We start from the raw sequence: 17,016 nt of genomic DNA on the forward strand, positions 1-17,016 counted from the left end.
GAAAATGCCACTCGGGCTAGTTATCGCATTAGCAATGCAATCGTGAGAAGTGGGAGAGCTTTTGCAGCGGGTGATTTCATCAAGGAGTGTTTGACAATTGCCCAAGATGTGTGTCCAAATCAGATGCGTGTATTTTCTCAAATTAGCCTGTCACGGAACACTGTCACCCGCCGCGTTGAGGACATGGCCGAAGACGTTCGAGGTCAGATAGCCCAAAGAGCAAGTCACTTTTCTGCCTTCTCCATTGCGTGCGATGAAAGCACCGACCTGTCCGACTCAGCACAGTTGCTGGTGTTTTTGCGAGGCGTCAATGAGGACTTTGAAGTGTGTCAAGAACTAGCGGGCCTTGAAACATTGAAAGGGACAACAAAAGGTGTGGATATTTTTATGGCAGTGGAGCGAGTTCTGGACAAGAACGGTTTGAAGTGGGAAACCCTGTCTGGCATCACGACTGATGGAGCCCCCGCCATGGTCGGGAAGCGAGCAGGGCTAACTGCGCCTGTGTCGGACAAGGTCTCCGAGTTTGGTGGCTCGATTTTAAAGTACCATTGTATTTTGCATCAGGAGCAACTGTGCGCTAAAAACATGGGCTTGAAAAACGGAATGCAGGATGTCGTCGCCATTGTCAACAATATTCGCTCAAAGGCCCTCTCACACCGTCAATTCAAAGCTCTGCTTGATGAGATGGATGCCCAGTATGGTGATGTATTGTACCATCAGGAGGTGCGGTGGTTGAGCCGTGGGAAAGTTTTGCGACATTTCTTTGATCTGCGCGAGGAAATAAAGAGAGTTTCAAGCCACGAAGACGAACAACATCCAAGTGCCCACGGACAGTCACTGGCTTGCAGACCTGGCTTTTCTTGTGGACATCACAGAGCTGCTGAATATCCTCAATCTTCAGCTCCAAGGGAGAGACCAGATGATCACGCAGATGTATGACCATGTCAAAGCCTTCAAGCAAAAGCTCCAGCTGCTTAGCAGACATCTTTCAACAGGTGAGATCTAACTTTAATATTTGATTGAACATAAAACAATGTATTACGCTTGTTGTCACAACCATGCTATCATAGATATATTGTTTGTGATGCATGTATACTTTGTGTTGTTGGAAAATAGATGTTCTTTTTAAAACCACTAAACCAGGCATTAAATCCAAAACAGTAGTTGTATTGCTTTTCATAGTCTACTGCAGCCATAAACAAAACAAAATATATCCCCTGCCCACCATTTGATTGATGATTGGTATTTCATTTCATTTCATGAACAACCTTGCATCTTACATTGCTGCTTTTGTCTTTGTGTCTGTATTTTCAGGAAATTTGGCACATTTTCCCAGCCTCAGAGAAGTTGGGTTGATGGAGGAAGACACACCAAAATACCTCGACATTCTCAACAATCTTGTGGTGGAGTTCGACCATCGCTTTGAAGATTTTCCTGGAAATACAACAGCATTTGAGCTGTTTGCTCAACCTTTTTCTGTGAATGTGGATGCAGTCAGTGAGGAGCTTCAAATGGAACTTTTGGAACTTCAGTCTGATTCAGACCTCCATAGCAGGTTCAGAGAGCTTTCCTTACAAGATTTTTACAGGTCTATTCCCGCACACAGATATGGCAAGATCCGCAAACATGCCCAGGTTATGTTATCCCTCTTTGGAAGTACTTATGTCTGTGAGCAGGCTTTCAGCCTTATGAATCTTAACAAGTCCAAACTGAGGAATGCTTTATCTGACTCTCACCTACATGACATTCTCACTTTGTCAGTTAGTCAGCTTGAACCTGATATTGAGAGGCTTTTAAAAACCAAGAACAGGCTTCATGTTTCCCACTGATTGACTACTACAGGCAGAATATGTAGGCCTGCCCTAGGCCCCCATTGTGTCACCTGGGAGTATGGTAGGCCCAAGGACTGGTAATGTTCCACACCTGTCCACAAATATTTCATAGTGCTTCAGTTATTTTTTTAATTTAAAGAAGCCAGATCGATGTTATGAAATGTTATTGACCTAAATGTGAAGCACAATAAACAGTGCATTTTTCAAAATGACTTTGTGATATAGTGTTTATTTTGCACACATATGCTTAACTTACACACGTAATGTACTGCACTCATATATTTACCGCACACTTAATGTACTGCAAAATGATCATTTTGGCCCTCGGCCCTCCCCTCACGTTCAATTTTGGCCCTCCATCGGGAAGTATTTGGGCACCCCTGCTCTATCTGAAGCTTTTCAACATAAAACATAATGATCTGAAGCAATACCTGTCAATAGCATCAAAATGACTGAGTAGTAAACACTGCTGAAATCGTATCAGTCATAAAGTTTATGTTTCCAAAAATGAAATTGCATTTTGGAATGTAGAGTTGTTTCCCAACGTCTGAAATATGAGAAATAACATGACTGAGACAAGGAATCATAAATTAAATGTATCAGCAATATATAGACAGTTCAACTTTTATCCTGGCGATGACAAAAGACGTTCAAATAGTGGGGCACAGGGAAAGCATAAAATATTTGATTTATGTAAATGAGAAATTCATGGTCATCCAGTCGAGTCTGCAGGCAATTTATAAAGAGTATGTGGGAACAGGACGTGTTCTCCAGTAGTTTTGTTACGAAAACCCAACAAACACTTCCAAAAATGCTGTTTTGTTTGGTTTAGCCCAATGTATTGATGCCAAAGGCCTAAAGCTGCCATGTTTACTCCCCCCTCTTTCACAAAAACTAATATAACACAGCATAGAATGCTTTCATGCCCGAGGATTTGATTATATTGACGTAATGTGTTTAATCAGATTGATTTTATTACCATTTTCTCTCATCAGTTTATCATCAGTTATGGCTTTGAATTTAAAAAACGTTTCTTTAATACTAATGTTGTGCTCATTTTGTCATATTGTTTGTAAACCTATAATATCTTGGACATACGTAGGCAGTGGGGGGTCGAGAGGAAAACATTGTGACAGAAGCCATTTCAGTTTACTGGCCCAGTGAGAGCGCTCCAAGCAGCTCACAGCCCAGTGAGGTCTGCCTGCAGAGTGGCTGGAATGAATCATTGGAGTTAATGTGCTTCTTTGTTGAACACTTGGCAGGGTTTGATCGCACACCAAACATCTGACTGGGAGATGCTAGGACTGAAATTCTTCCACAGTCAGAGTAAGGTTTAGAACTTACCAAATTATTAACTATGTGTTTCTAGCTATAATGAGGACTAAGTACTATGTGAATACCCTTAAAGTCAATGTACACATGCTGTACAGAAAATCTACATACGTAAAAGTATGCAAAACCTGTTGGCATTTGATCAACGGATTTGTGATTCAACATTTCCATAACTGAACCATCCATTTATGATGGAATTGGCATTAAACAGTCAATAAGGTATGACGACAGACAGTAAAAATGTTGGGTATAGTGCAAGAGACAACCTGAGGCTCAGAAAAGAGTATCCAGTGCCTAAGTCATTTGTGTAGAAGTCAATGAAAAAATGACCACACTTCTCAGTTGGTCATTGCCACTTCTAATATACACTGTACGGTAAAGTGCAATGGAGTGGTACCCATTCAAAGTACAGATAAATTACTCGTCTTTTAAAACAACCCAGACATACAGTCAGATCCCTATACCACTATAGCTTGTAACCCAAAGGCTCCCTCCCAAGAAAGTACTGAATGAGGTCACCTCACTACAAATTGCATAAAACCCCTCGACATCATAAAATCTAAATGCCTTTGTGGGTCCAATATAATGGAAGTTGAAGAAATTTAACAAAAAAACGTAACTAAAGAAAAACCTTCAAGGCTTCTCAGACAGGTCTATTTCTTTTATTCCAGAGCGAAGTCGTTAGGAACTGGAATGCCTACTGAACTGGAATGCCTACTGTATGTGTCTGACGTTCACCCAGTATGCTATGGTTGGCACTGAACCTAGCCAGAAGGGGGATTAAAGCCAGAGAGTTGTTCGTCATCACAATACAAACAAAGGCTGAAGCACCACTTTCTTGATGATTCAACACAATCAGTTTGGGTATCTACCAGCAAAGCCGGAGTAAAGCTGCAATTCATCACAAGTGTTTTATGACAACATAGTCATGCCATCCAATCAGCACTGTTTTTCATTTAACTTCACCAACAGCCAGGCAGGTGTCAAGTATTAATGTTAAATTCCTACAATGTCTCAGGGTTGAACTTGGCCAATGCCAAATGAGGCAAACTGGCTTTCACCAGCACTAAAGAAACATCCCACAACGTCTAAGCCTGCGAAAAAAACTGAGGAGCTATTTTCCCCGTTTCATCTCCCACTGGCCAGTCAGAATTGTAATTTTAACTGTCATAAATCAATGACTCCAACTGGCACCACCAGTTGGTTGTTGCCAAGTCAATACCTGTGGTACAGGATACTTGGTACTCTGGGAGTTTATAAAGTAAAAGAAAATAATAAACATTGGTATCATTTCACAAGAATTTGCGAATACTGTATGAGATGATCACTCTTCCTTTTATTACTTTTATTTTATCAAGCAAATAAGCTTGAATACATTCCTAAGTTCGGAAATCTATTCCTAGAATGTTATCAACTGTCTAGGTCTGGGTTTGATTAAGTTATCAAATGCAGCTATAAAAATTAGAGGTCAGAAAAGCATTCAACCTAACTGCACCCATGTGACAACAGTTTGTTCGTAAATTTTAAGTGCATCTGCCTACTCCATTATACTAAGGAGAACCAGCAAAAGTAACTGAAGTACCTGTACAGTGGTTACCATGACAGACGGCATATTTATTAACATACTTCTTTCCAGATGTTTCCTCCAGAACCATAATTCTTGTACACTTGTTGATAGAAAACACTACACTACACACTATAATTCAAGGATTGAATTTCGCATGTGTGAGAGGTGTTTTCTGTACAAAGGCATTAAATACATGGATTGTGTGTTAATAGGGTTTATGTTACTCACACAATTGACCCTTGCACTTTGCAGAGAACCCTTTTACCCTCAAGATAGAGTGCGTAGTTACAGATGGAACAAGTTTGAGCGCCATAGAGAGGTTTGATTTAGACAGATTCAACAATCCCTTGAGATCAAAGTGCTCTAAAGCCAATATTGATATGTGTTGGCTCCTTAACCTACTACATAATTTTCTTCAGTGCACCACAAAATCTCAACTGAAATTTCTCTGGCACAAAGAAGAAAGGACGAATGTGCAAGGAGATGGAGAGAAGATGGGCAAAGTACATTTTTAGATACTCTATGATAATATATGTCCTGAACAACCCAGACTTGGTAAACTTTGTCAATGTGAACAAATTAGAGGAGGCCAATAAAATAGCTAGAAAGAATGAGACTTTATATGGACAAATCAGTTCTTTCATCTTACAATTCAAACATAATTAATCTAAAAGGACTCTGGAAGACAAGCAACATAATCAGCTGTGATCTTTAATCAAATAAATATAATACAAAATATGGACTTGACTGTAGAATAGCCAGCCCCAGAAGCTAAACATGTTTCCCAGATTCAGGCAGAATAACCTAGAAAATCGAAGTGAAAACGCAGTTCATAAACCTGATCAAAGCAATGCAGAAAGGGGAGAAAAAGCTAAATCACGGGTCGAATGAGAGTGGAGGAAACGCGTGATCAAAACCTCCCTCTGCATGTCTGAAACAGATATGCTGCAACTACAAAACTAACCACTCAAACCTGCAAGTTTCTGCTTCATTGATTCTAGACAGAACAGTCCTCTGACTTCAGAAGACCTGACACTCATATGCACTGTGTCCACCTGGGAGTTCCTCAAGGGTGATGTAAGACCAAGTGCTTTTGGCAAAGTGAAAAGAGGGACCAGCTGGGTAACCTTCTCTTCCTGACATGTTATAGGATAGGGTCTGCAGCCATGTAAACATATACTATGTGTGCATAAGTGTGTGTGTAGAGAATGCACTTTAACTGTCTGAAGAACATGAAAATAGACTAGTATAGAGACAGAAATTAACAGTTACCAGGGTATGAATTGACATAACAAACAATTATGATGCAGGGTTGGTTCTTATGATTAAAGCTGGAGTGATAAACATGTACTGTCAGTGAGAGTAATTACCATACAGAAATATTTGTTCAAGTTCTGGACAGTGCTAAATTCGCAAGAACAGACATTAAAAATATGATGCAAAGAAAATATCCCCAGGTTCCATCCCATCACATTTCAGGGCTTTAGAAAATGTGCAAAAGATAGAGAAGACTTGAACATCTTGAATTTCAAAGAGTAAAAAGAATCAAAGCCCTAAAAATAATTTTCATTTTATATACATTTACAATGCAAAAGATAAATAATACATGCTTTATGAATAAATATGTGTACCTACTGTACCTAATGGCTTATAAGAATTAGCAAAACTTTGAGGAGGCACACAATCATATTGCACCTGTTCTAAGCCTGTGAGTGATGCAGTCAAATAAATGTCTCAGTTCAGCTGTAGCACACACTTACCTCCTTGAAGAGAGGGCTGAATCAGTGCTAAGAGGAAGAGTCCACAGAAGAGCAACAGAATGTTTCTGTGAGCCATCTCGCTAGAAAATGCACCACCCCTCTCCGATCAGCTGGTTTTATTCTCTTCAAACTAATTACCACAAGCCCCCATAAGAGTAAGGAAAAGGTGAAAAAAGGGAAAAAATATGGAACTCGACGTAATTAAGACAGGGCAAAGCCCCCTTGTTCAATGGATCACTTTGCTTTTTTTGCTCCTCTATGTCTGGTGTTGCTGTTTTTATTCTGGTCACTCCTGCCAACAGCACAGACGCTGCTGCCAGCAAGGAAAGAGAGAGAAAGGGGAAGCAGACAGAGACACACACACACACACACACACACACACACACACACACACACACACACACACACACACACACACACACACACACACACACACACACACACACACACACACACACACACACACACACACACACACACACACACACACACACACACACACACACACAGATTAGGGAGAGAGAGACAGAGAGACACCCCCCCTCTCATCCAGAAGGAATTGAACTGTCTGCCAAACATTTGCATGGATATTGAGCATACTTATCTGTGAGAGTCAAAAGACAGACAGAGGAAGAGCAAACCGAATACCCTAATAATTATCTTTCCTCATTGGCTCCAATGTCCAGCCAGTTGGTTTTTTACACAAGCAGTAAAAAAAAGCTTCTGCTCTTGCTCTTAAGCAATTGATCCAGAAAACTTTAAAGCAGAGGGAAAAGAACACAGCAACTATCAGCATGCATCTACAAAATATCAGAACAAGACATTACAAACTCACTCGCTGCATGAAGAAGCTGGAAACAGCAGTGCACTGTGCCTGGCAGTCCATGTGTAGAAGTCAGTCACAGTGGTAAGCAACGAGAAAAGAAAACTGTCTGCATCGCACATAGATGACTGGGAAAAGAGAACCTGAGAAACATCAGCCTGCTAGCCTGTGCAGTCTCACAGCAAATTCATCAGGGTAATTGTCAATGTCTGTCGTGTAACAGATATCATAAGTAGAGGGAGGACCAACATCAGTCCACTCTCAAATTTAGAGAGCTTTAGATACTATTAGAATTGTAGTTTTGTTGCGAAAGAGAGGACTTGAACCCTGGACCATCAATCACGTTACTTTACAGTATCTCAACAACCAGTTTTTCTATGTACTTTTAACAGTAACTTCAAAGAAGAGATAGATCACAGAAATTGCACATATGGATTAAATATTACTTTTATGGTCTTCCAAAGTCAGAGATCAACATATTGTGCAGAATCAATCACAGCAGGATCCTCTTCTCTTGATACCACCTGTATATGCGGGGTAACCTGTACCATCACAGGCTATCGGACGTCCATCTGTACAACACGTTAGGCAGAGCATGACATTGCTTTGGCAAATACAGGTTAATGAACTGGGAAAGAAGTATTGGTAAAAGAAAAAAACTGCTACAAAAAGGTTTTACAGCTTCATAATATCAACAAATCACTTCAAAATATCTTTGATGAGTGATTAACTGTTTCACAGATCTTGTGTCCATGGCAGAATTGAATTGGTGTTCAGTCCAGAACAGGAAACATCCTCTCCAGGCACCTGTGTGCCGATTCATCTTGGCTTTACATTCAGCCATTACTTAAAAAACACCTCACTGCTGACAAGTCTGTCATTGTCCAATTTTTTTTTTGTTCTGCCCCGGGACACATTTTTGGGGTTCCAAGTAGAAGAGGTTGAACAGCGGTACTTATTACTGGCGAGAGCTGCAGCCAAAGTCATTAATCTCTCAGACACAAACCTGACAGACTGGGCTGTTGCATGCATGCTAATGGGTTCTGCTTTCCAAGAAACACAGTATCCTTCATAGTAGTGAAGTCCACCATTAGTGTTCAAATTCCCTCAAGCTGATTGAAAGGGGTCCTTACGATATCAGATGTTAAAGGACTGAGAGGAAAGCATATTTTCCCTTAGTACGGCTACGAATAAACATATAGACTATAGACTATATTTTTAGTCGAATAGATTTTCTATTCTACATTTTGAGACTTATGCAAAGCAATCAACCATAATTTCACATTCCTTTTAGCTGATCAAAAACAAGATATTTGGAAGTAAACTCATTGTTATACCATATATATTTAGACACTGCCCAAGACAAAGCCAAGCATCATTAATGGGAGCTGAATAAATTAAGATGAATGAGACTAAATGATGGATAGTACAAGGGACTGATTAAGAAGACTATATGAACTTGATGTTAGACGCATTTAATTATTTGGCCAACAAGTAAATGTAATGAGCTGCCTGACTTAGTTATTAATCTAAAACAATAGGTTCGTATATAAGCCCATTAAATTGTTTAGATCGGATTAAACAATTTCATTTTGTATGGCTGTGTATGGCTTTACATGCCTACCTCTTCATTCAAAGCCAATTGCAATGTATAACTGCTAACAATCTTTCTATTATCATACATAGTGTAATAATGATTTCAGCAAGTGAAACATCTGTTTTCCAATGAACTCATCAGATAAATGATTAAAAACACAGTGAATGGAGTCTCAAAAATCTATTAGTCAATACATTTGAAACATTTGAACTGCGCTCAGCTCTTATGATTACAATAAATCATTATTTACAATCCAAACATCAGGAGGACACTGACCTAATGCTGTATCCAGCATGGTACTATGCTTTCATCGTTTGATTTAAGACCAAAGCACCAGCTGAGGAGTCTGTTTGGGAAGCAAAAGTGTACTCTGGATGAGAGTAGTGTTTTTCTTCATTTATTTGAAAGTCTAAATTTCTATTTTAGCTCATGTCTGGTACTCCTTTGCGTGTGTTTTTGCCAAAAAAGCTGAGGCTGAACATGGCCAAGCATGGACTTTGGTGAGACATGGAGAGGGGTCACACAGTACAGTTATACATCACACCATACACTGTAGTTTCCTTATGACACTTAGGTTGATGTAAAGGCTTTCATTTTTGACAAGTCAAATGAAAAAGGTAAGCTTGTTATCTAGTCACAAAAAATACTTATTCCTCTTGAATAATCTTTAAAAGCTGCTTACAATTGGTAATCCAAGAGAATTTATCCATCTGACAGCTATTGCAATTCAAGCTTATCAAAGCTCATGATTATTACATGTGTGCCTAGGGCTGGTCACAATAAAAGGCTTCTCTAACCAGTATATCTTGCAAAATTAGATTAGATTAGGTATTCTAAACTATGAATTTTACATGACTTTGGCTACAGATATGAACAGATAGATTTTGCTCACTTTAAGTTGGTAACGAAGAAGCACTGCGGACCACTGGACCCCAGTAAACTGCTAAGAACAGCTCATTTTCTGACCGTTTGATTTGCAAATCAACAGCTGTGCATCGGTTGTTTGGCAAAGAAGATCTTGCAGGTCAAAAAGCCACATATGGAGGTCCAGGTTTGGCATTGTTACATGTATTCTGAGGGTGTGAGGCTGGTTTAAAGTAATTCCAAATGACATTAGAGATAGTTATAGAGACGGTTATGTTTGTGTAAAGAACATTGCCTACATTTCAGTAGGTAACAGCTCAGACATTAATAGTCAGCATGCTGGTGTTCTCACAAATGTGTGACATCTAAAGCAATGTCTTATAAAACATGCAAAGCGGCTTTATATTTTGACCAGCCTAAGAAACCCTTTGTATTAATCACGCTGTTTGATCAGCATCCTGATAAGCCATGGAGTATTTCAAACGTGGTGACTAACAATGTTTGCACAAAAATACGTATTTTATTTTAACTTAATATGAAAGTTTTGTGTTTGTATCTGTCTTTAGTGTAGGCTAAGATATCGTCAGCTGTAGCATATTCATAAATAGTGTGACTTTGGTCACAATGTGGTCCACCTTTATATCATTTGCTTAACTACACAGCGACGTCATTTATGTAGTTGTTCCTTCATTTCGAGATTTTCTTTTTCTCATGACAGTGTAACTGTGTTTCTTTACACAAAAAGGAGTAGAAGTGTCTGGGTTTCTGTGAATAGAATCCACTAAACAAGTGCTGATAAAATCAAGGGTTGTTCTGTCAGCAGTACTAGGCCGCTTACCAATCATTTCCACTGATTCTGAGCCTGATAACAATGAAATCATGTGCTCCAAGCTCTAAAGTTCTAGGTGAGTTTGGACCTTCTTTGTGCCTTTGTCAAATTACATTTACCAACATGCCGCAACATGCATGCATCCTTGGTTTTCTCCTGGAAACAACTAAGTATTTCAAAGGACACTTGCTTTAATGGCTTTGCATCTGCAGGCACCGTTGGCAGAGCATCACAACATAATCCTCGTCAACCTTCCAAGTACTTTTGGCTTCGGTGGAACGGAAATGAAGTCAACCATGTCAACTCACTGAGGTAGAAGTATAAAAATGTAATTAAAGAAATACACTAATTACTTCTCTGCTCCAAAACGTCATGATGTAGATTCCGCGGTTCAGCAACCAATTTGAAATCAGACATACAGCTGAAGACAGTTGCACTATTTCAATTAAAAATAACCCACAGAGAACAGCATTGCTTTAAAAACAAGGTGGATGGAATTTATTGTATCTGATTAAATCAGATAGATAGCTTACTATTAATTATTCTTAACTTATGTGCAGAAGTGGTGCAATAAATAACTATTGACATTATGGAAAATCAGACAAAATATACTTTGAGTGGGCACTTTTGCATAGAGAATGGGATTAAATGTGCAACACGTTTACGGCCTTCTACTTTATTTAAATATGTAGATTGTGTAGACTATGGCTCACAACTTTCTCTCCCAACCCACTATGGGCATGATGTTAGAGGCATTCAACATCTGTTACCTAAACAGAAAACACTTTTTGGGTGGCATCCACAATAACCTGAACTGAGTGTGCTGCCTGTGATGGTCTTATGTTCAAACAACTAGTATACTGATACAGATGGCATGGTAAATCAGTAGGGGAAATTACTGTATAACCCTCTACACATGGACTGCTATTGGTACAATGAACCTTTGTTCATTGGGTAAGCAGTCACATGTAGCTGTGTGGTGCTGCACAGGATCAGCTCTGAGATCGTTATCGTGCAATAATCACAAAGTAAAGTTGGCCAGCTGTGTTGGGTGGCTATAGCACAACATGCATCATGGCATGCCAAAGATTCCGCCATCTTCTTTTGATGTTAGGCTGACACTCTACAGGTTGGTTTGATGTCCATCCAGTCCACACTTTATTTGTTTTCAGCAACCAACGGACATGCAAAGGGTCAACGCCAAGGGTCAGACCACAGATGGAGGCATTCTTCCTCTTTGCGCAGTGGGACACTGTAAAGTGAAAACTATCACAGTCAGAGGTGGATGAAGAGTGCCCTAGTCTAGTACAAACGTCATTCTTGGTCTGTGGAGTCATCAATAGACACAGACAGGGAGGCTGGCCTGTCTCCAAAGTGTGAAACACACATCCAGAGCATACTCCAGATGTGGTTTCTCTGCAGTTAACATTGCTCCGTATACAAAGCATGTTCCAGTGAACATCAGACCCAAGCGCAGGCACCCAGGGAAAACTGATGAGTTCTGGTAAGAGCCCGACCAGGCAGCATGGTGACTCATGTTTGGCATTAAAATCTCCAGGACTCCAACTTTAAGAGAGCTTTGCATGCACACAAGTAAAACATCCAAGTCTCTATCTATCCTTGCTCCTTCAACCTTTGCAGGGAAGATTAAATGTACTACATGTGTTTCAACCGCATCCACACAAATCCCAAGCATTTGGTTACATTTTAGCATAGACGGCATTGCGGCTTCAGAGCTTGGTTCAATTAATGTGGTGGTGCATTTAAATAACTGAAAGTAGCTTGGTCAACTCTATCTGTAGTGGAAAGTCAATGCCAAATATTTGGTCAACAATTCCTAAAGTTAAAAGTAGCTGTGAAACAAGCTTTAGACATTACATCACCACTATTAAAAGGTGATCATTTTAAGGTTGTTGACAGATTTCCACTGCATGGTACAGCGGGTCTCTGACACACTTGACTAATTTAGTTTTTGGTTTTTTTTACAACACTTAACACCACTGTCTAAGAGAATCGTCACTAGAGCTACATCCTGAAGAAACAAGATTCAGATGATAATTTCCTTCTTCAGAAAAGAAAAAGAGAAGAGAGCAGAACAAGAGAAGTGCCTCTGGTCCCTCGATAACCCCTCGCGTTTAATCTGTTAAAATGTCAATAGTCAGTTGTCTTTTTGAAAAAATGTGTCAATGACAGAAATGATTTACCAAGAAATCTGTCTCTCACTCCTCTAAATCACTACAAGCTTCTAATGACATATGACACACAAAGTGCAAAAACTTTTTTCACTCACCATGTACCCATCAGCTATCAAACAGAAAAGATCGACCTTCCAGATCTGCACGCCATGAAAGAACACAGAAAGGGTTGCATTTAAGATGATGTAACAGCAGTTGACAAAAGTGTCACTAAGACGTTCGGCTAGATTCCTGCCGACACCGGTGGGTACCATCTGCAGGAAACCGAAAAAGGGCCTGGTACCAGCAGTGAAGTGAGTTGAGTTGAACCGTGCAGTGGAAATGAGGCACACAGTATGCGCTACTATTTGCTAACTTTAAAATATTATTCACCACAGTGAGTAACACCCAAAAATAATCGCTTGCAAAAAGTACATTTTGGTAAACAACTTAACCATCCTAATGATTGTTTTGAAGTGCAACTTCTGAATCTCCATAATGTTTTCATAATTAGTCAATTAAAAAATGAGAGAAGAAAGAACCACCCAAAAAAGTTATCCCTTTTTCCTCCAATAAAATTATGAACAGTGCTGTCAGCATAATGAAATGACATAATTCACAGCAATTGTTAAATATTAGTAGAATGTTTTATCAGCTTATCAGAGTGTTTCTCAGGCTTTCTTTGGGACTCTGGGGCAGGAAAGTCCGGCAATGTGCCACTAAAGAGTCAGCTGGAGTAGGCAGCAGAATTTACTGGCAATATATTTTTGCTGGGAGCCATCTGACGTGATGAAAAAACCTTTCATCACGTCAGATAGCAACCAGCAAAAGACAGGGATACCAGACCCGTTAACTAAGATGTTTTACCCAAGACTTGGGAAAACTGCTGGAGGCCAAAATTAACAACACTCCCATGCATTTCACCAACGTTTCCAAACTTAAAAAGCTGAAAAAAAAACATTGGAATTTCCTGCTCCCACAGATTCAAATGATTTAGGAAAAAAATTATTTAAATTTGGTTGAAGTTTAACCCCGTTTCTAAGGGCTCGGTTAAGTGCAGTCACATTTCCGACAGGCACACTAACACACTTCCTTTACATTGTTATAACTTCCCTATGGCACCGATAACGGACCTTCCCCTGACGTGATAAGAATTAAGTACCTTAGTTTACTCAATGTGTGTGTTCTTAATGGCTGAAAATGAATCAATGGCATACTGTAGAAAGGCTGTGAAAAACTGACCCAATCTAAAGATAAGCCAGCAAGTTCTCACACAAAGTCAAAGTGGGTCACACAGTCAGATTGGACGCTATCCAAAGATGTGCAATCAAAAGGATGAGTAGGGCCTAAGTACGTTTTTAAGATATGGATGTATACCATGACATTTATTTGGGGAACTCAAAATAAGTGGCCATTTATCCAAAGTTCTTAGGTCATGTCGTTTCTGACTTGGGTTCAAACCTTTAGTGAAGAACCAATGTAGCCACGGAGGGAGGGAAAGACTTGCCCTACACTGTAACACTGCATTACAGTAAGGTAAATAAACTACTGACTGCTTGCAGACTTTCCGCAGTGTTACTTGAATCCCGCCATTCAACTCTGTTGGCCATGAGACCTGCTTTATGGCATTACCCAAATAACATAAATATACACAAAAAACGATGGTATTTAGTGAACTGTGTTTCACTCAGTTTTTGTCGTCCATTCTCTGCACTATCCTTGTTTGACACTATGCTGAGTACTTTAGAGAGTACAAAAGACTGTGTGTGTGTGTTTGGCTGGGATGAGCATGCCAAGTAGGTTCAGTTACAAGTATGACACAAGAAAAAAAATCTCAGTTCATGATTTATGCAGACACCTGAAAAAAAGCAACAGCAATTACAAACAATCTATTTGACCACTAGGGGGAAGAAATATTCCAAAATAAAGACACGGATACAGATCATGTTGTGGAAGATGTGAAGAAAACAGCTTACCAGTTGCACTTCCAGCTGAAATAAAGCATTTTACTTTCTGTTCAACATAAATCTAGGTTTTTATTGCATCTAACTCGCAACTTGTCCCTTGTTTGGCTGTCAATCAGTTGTCATTTTTTCTTTAAAGAGCTCACAATGCTATGTGAGTGAACATTAGAGATATTGTTCTGCTTCCAAATTTTTTGGCATAAATCATTGCGGTTCTTAAAGAAATTCCGTTCAAATTCAATCAAATCAGAAATAACTTCAACTTAATGGCACTTAATGAGAGGTATCAGCATACTGAATCATGGCAGGTAGATGCCAGTATCAACACAGAAAATATAAGAATAATGGGACCATTAACCTGGAATAAGACATGGAGAATAGAGAAATAATATTTGGAGAGGTGAAAACAATTGACAAAGACATCACCTCCTTTTATGGACAATGAAAAAGGCAAAGATTCCTATTCAAAATCATATAAGTCTCTTGTATTTTACAATAAACCAACTTGTGTGTATGCCAAAGTCAATAAGCTATTTTGGAGGTCATGGTTTTCAGGTAATCAACATCGTTTTGCATTTCTGACAATATCAAACTGTCCATCTAAGACTAGTCACATGTCAAATAGGCCTGCTGTACGTCAGTGTATGTTCTGTGCAAGAGGCATTACCATCAATGTGCAGCTGCTTAAAGCTGCATGCCAGGTCGGATGTTTACCTACAGTGAGATCACATCAGATACAAATCTGAGTACTCCCAATGTCACAGTCGAGTATCACTACAAGAGCAAAAGCATTTACCGTACAAGTGTAGTGTGCAAATTATACACAGACATCAAGCTTCGATGACTATAGTGGCCCTTTATTCCAAAGTTCTAAGTTCTTAGGCCATGTTGTTTGAATGGAGATTTCTTTCTGACTTGTGTTCAAACCTTTAATGAAGAACCAATGTAACCACGGAGGGAGGGAAAGGCTTGCCCTACACTGTAACACTGCATTACAGTAAGGTAAATAAACTACTGACTAATTGACACATTAACATGTTAACACAATAGCAAATCGTATGTTTACACAGTCAGAAACTTTTAACGGTCCACCCAGCAGTCCAGCAGTGGCTCAGTCAGTAGGGGCTTGGACTGGGAATCGTAGGGTCACCGGTTCAAGTCCCCAAACAGACTTGAAATATGGAAAGTGGACTGCTACTTGGAGAGGTCCCAGTTCACCTCCTAGGCCCTGTTGTGGTACCCTTGAGCAAGGCACCGGACACCTCCAATCCCCCCTCCCCATTGCTCCCCGGGCGCTGCACAATAGCTACCCACTGCTCCTAGTACTAGGATGGGTTAAATGCAGAGGACCAATTTCACTGTGTGTGCTCTGCTGTGTGCATGTATGTGACTAATAAAGAGGGATTCATCCTCCGATTCTATCTATCCTTGCATGTTTTCCACATTTGCTGCTTGCATACCGCCATTCAACGCTGTTGGCCATGCACACTGAGACCTGCTTTAAGGCATGAATCTCTGTTGTAAACAGTAACAAACATAACCCCAATAACATAAATATAAACAAAAAAACAATATTATTCATTATCAAGTGTTGTACAACATACACCATTTCCCAGACGTAATTATATGCCCAAGAGGCGCTTACATTGATAATTCCACAATCCCCAAATTGACCACCTCTCTTGTTCTTGGCAGTGCACTCTCTCTTTGTCTTCTTAAGTTACATGTTGAAGCAACGTGATTAATACATCACTGCACTGACACAAACTATTGCTTTTTATATTTTTTTGGAGGGCGTTTTGCCTTTAATCGGAGAGGACAGTGGAGAGTGACAGGAAAGTGGGAGAGAGAGTCGGGGTGGGATCTGGAAAGGACCACGGGTCGGAAATCGAACACGGGTCGCCGGCATACGGTGCAGGTGCCCCAGCCAGTTGCGCCACGGCCGGGGCCACAAACTATTGCTTTGATGCAGCCAATGACAACGTGCACAAATATACAATCAATATAAAACAGAACTCATAATACAATTAATAGTGAATGATCTAAAAACAGGAAATTCATGGAGAATGGTCAAGTCAGGAAGGAGCTTATGTGTGATCCTCCAAGGCGCCACAAATGTAATTCCAATTTTAGCCTTGAAATAATTCCAATTTACCCAGCTTCCCACTGGGAAAAATGTAGCCTAAAACTCATTCTGCAGCCCTTTTTAATTATGACTTCTGTCCCCAAATTTCAAGAGTTCAAGATGAAGCGCGTGTTGTGCAATATCTAGCA

The 17,016-nt window shown here is 39.9% G+C and overlaps 1 protein-coding gene across 9 annotated transcripts in view; it reads right to left on the minus strand.

The window, feature by feature from the left end:
* elna (elastin a) overlaps nt 1–6,750 on the minus strand; it is a 42,460-nt gene extending 35,710 nt beyond the window's left edge. For all 9 annotated transcript variants that reach the window (XM_063907175.1, XM_063907174.1, XM_063907173.1 and 6 more), the window contains exon 1: nt 6,492–6,750. In XM_063907175.1, the coding sequence (XP_063763245.1) occupies nt 6,492–6,567 (76 nt within the window). In that variant the 5' untranslated portion in view covers nt 6,568–6,750. The remainder of the gene's footprint in view (nt 1–6,491) is intronic.
* Between the last annotated feature and the right edge of the window lie 10,266 nt (nt 6,751–17,016).

Source organism: Eleginops maclovinus, chromosome 18 (genome assembly GCF_036324505.1).
Source record: "Eleginops maclovinus isolate JMC-PN-2008 ecotype Puerto Natales chromosome 18, JC_Emac_rtc_rv5, whole genome shotgun sequence".
NCBI lineage: Eukaryota > Metazoa > Chordata > Actinopteri > Perciformes > Eleginopidae > Eleginops > Eleginops maclovinus.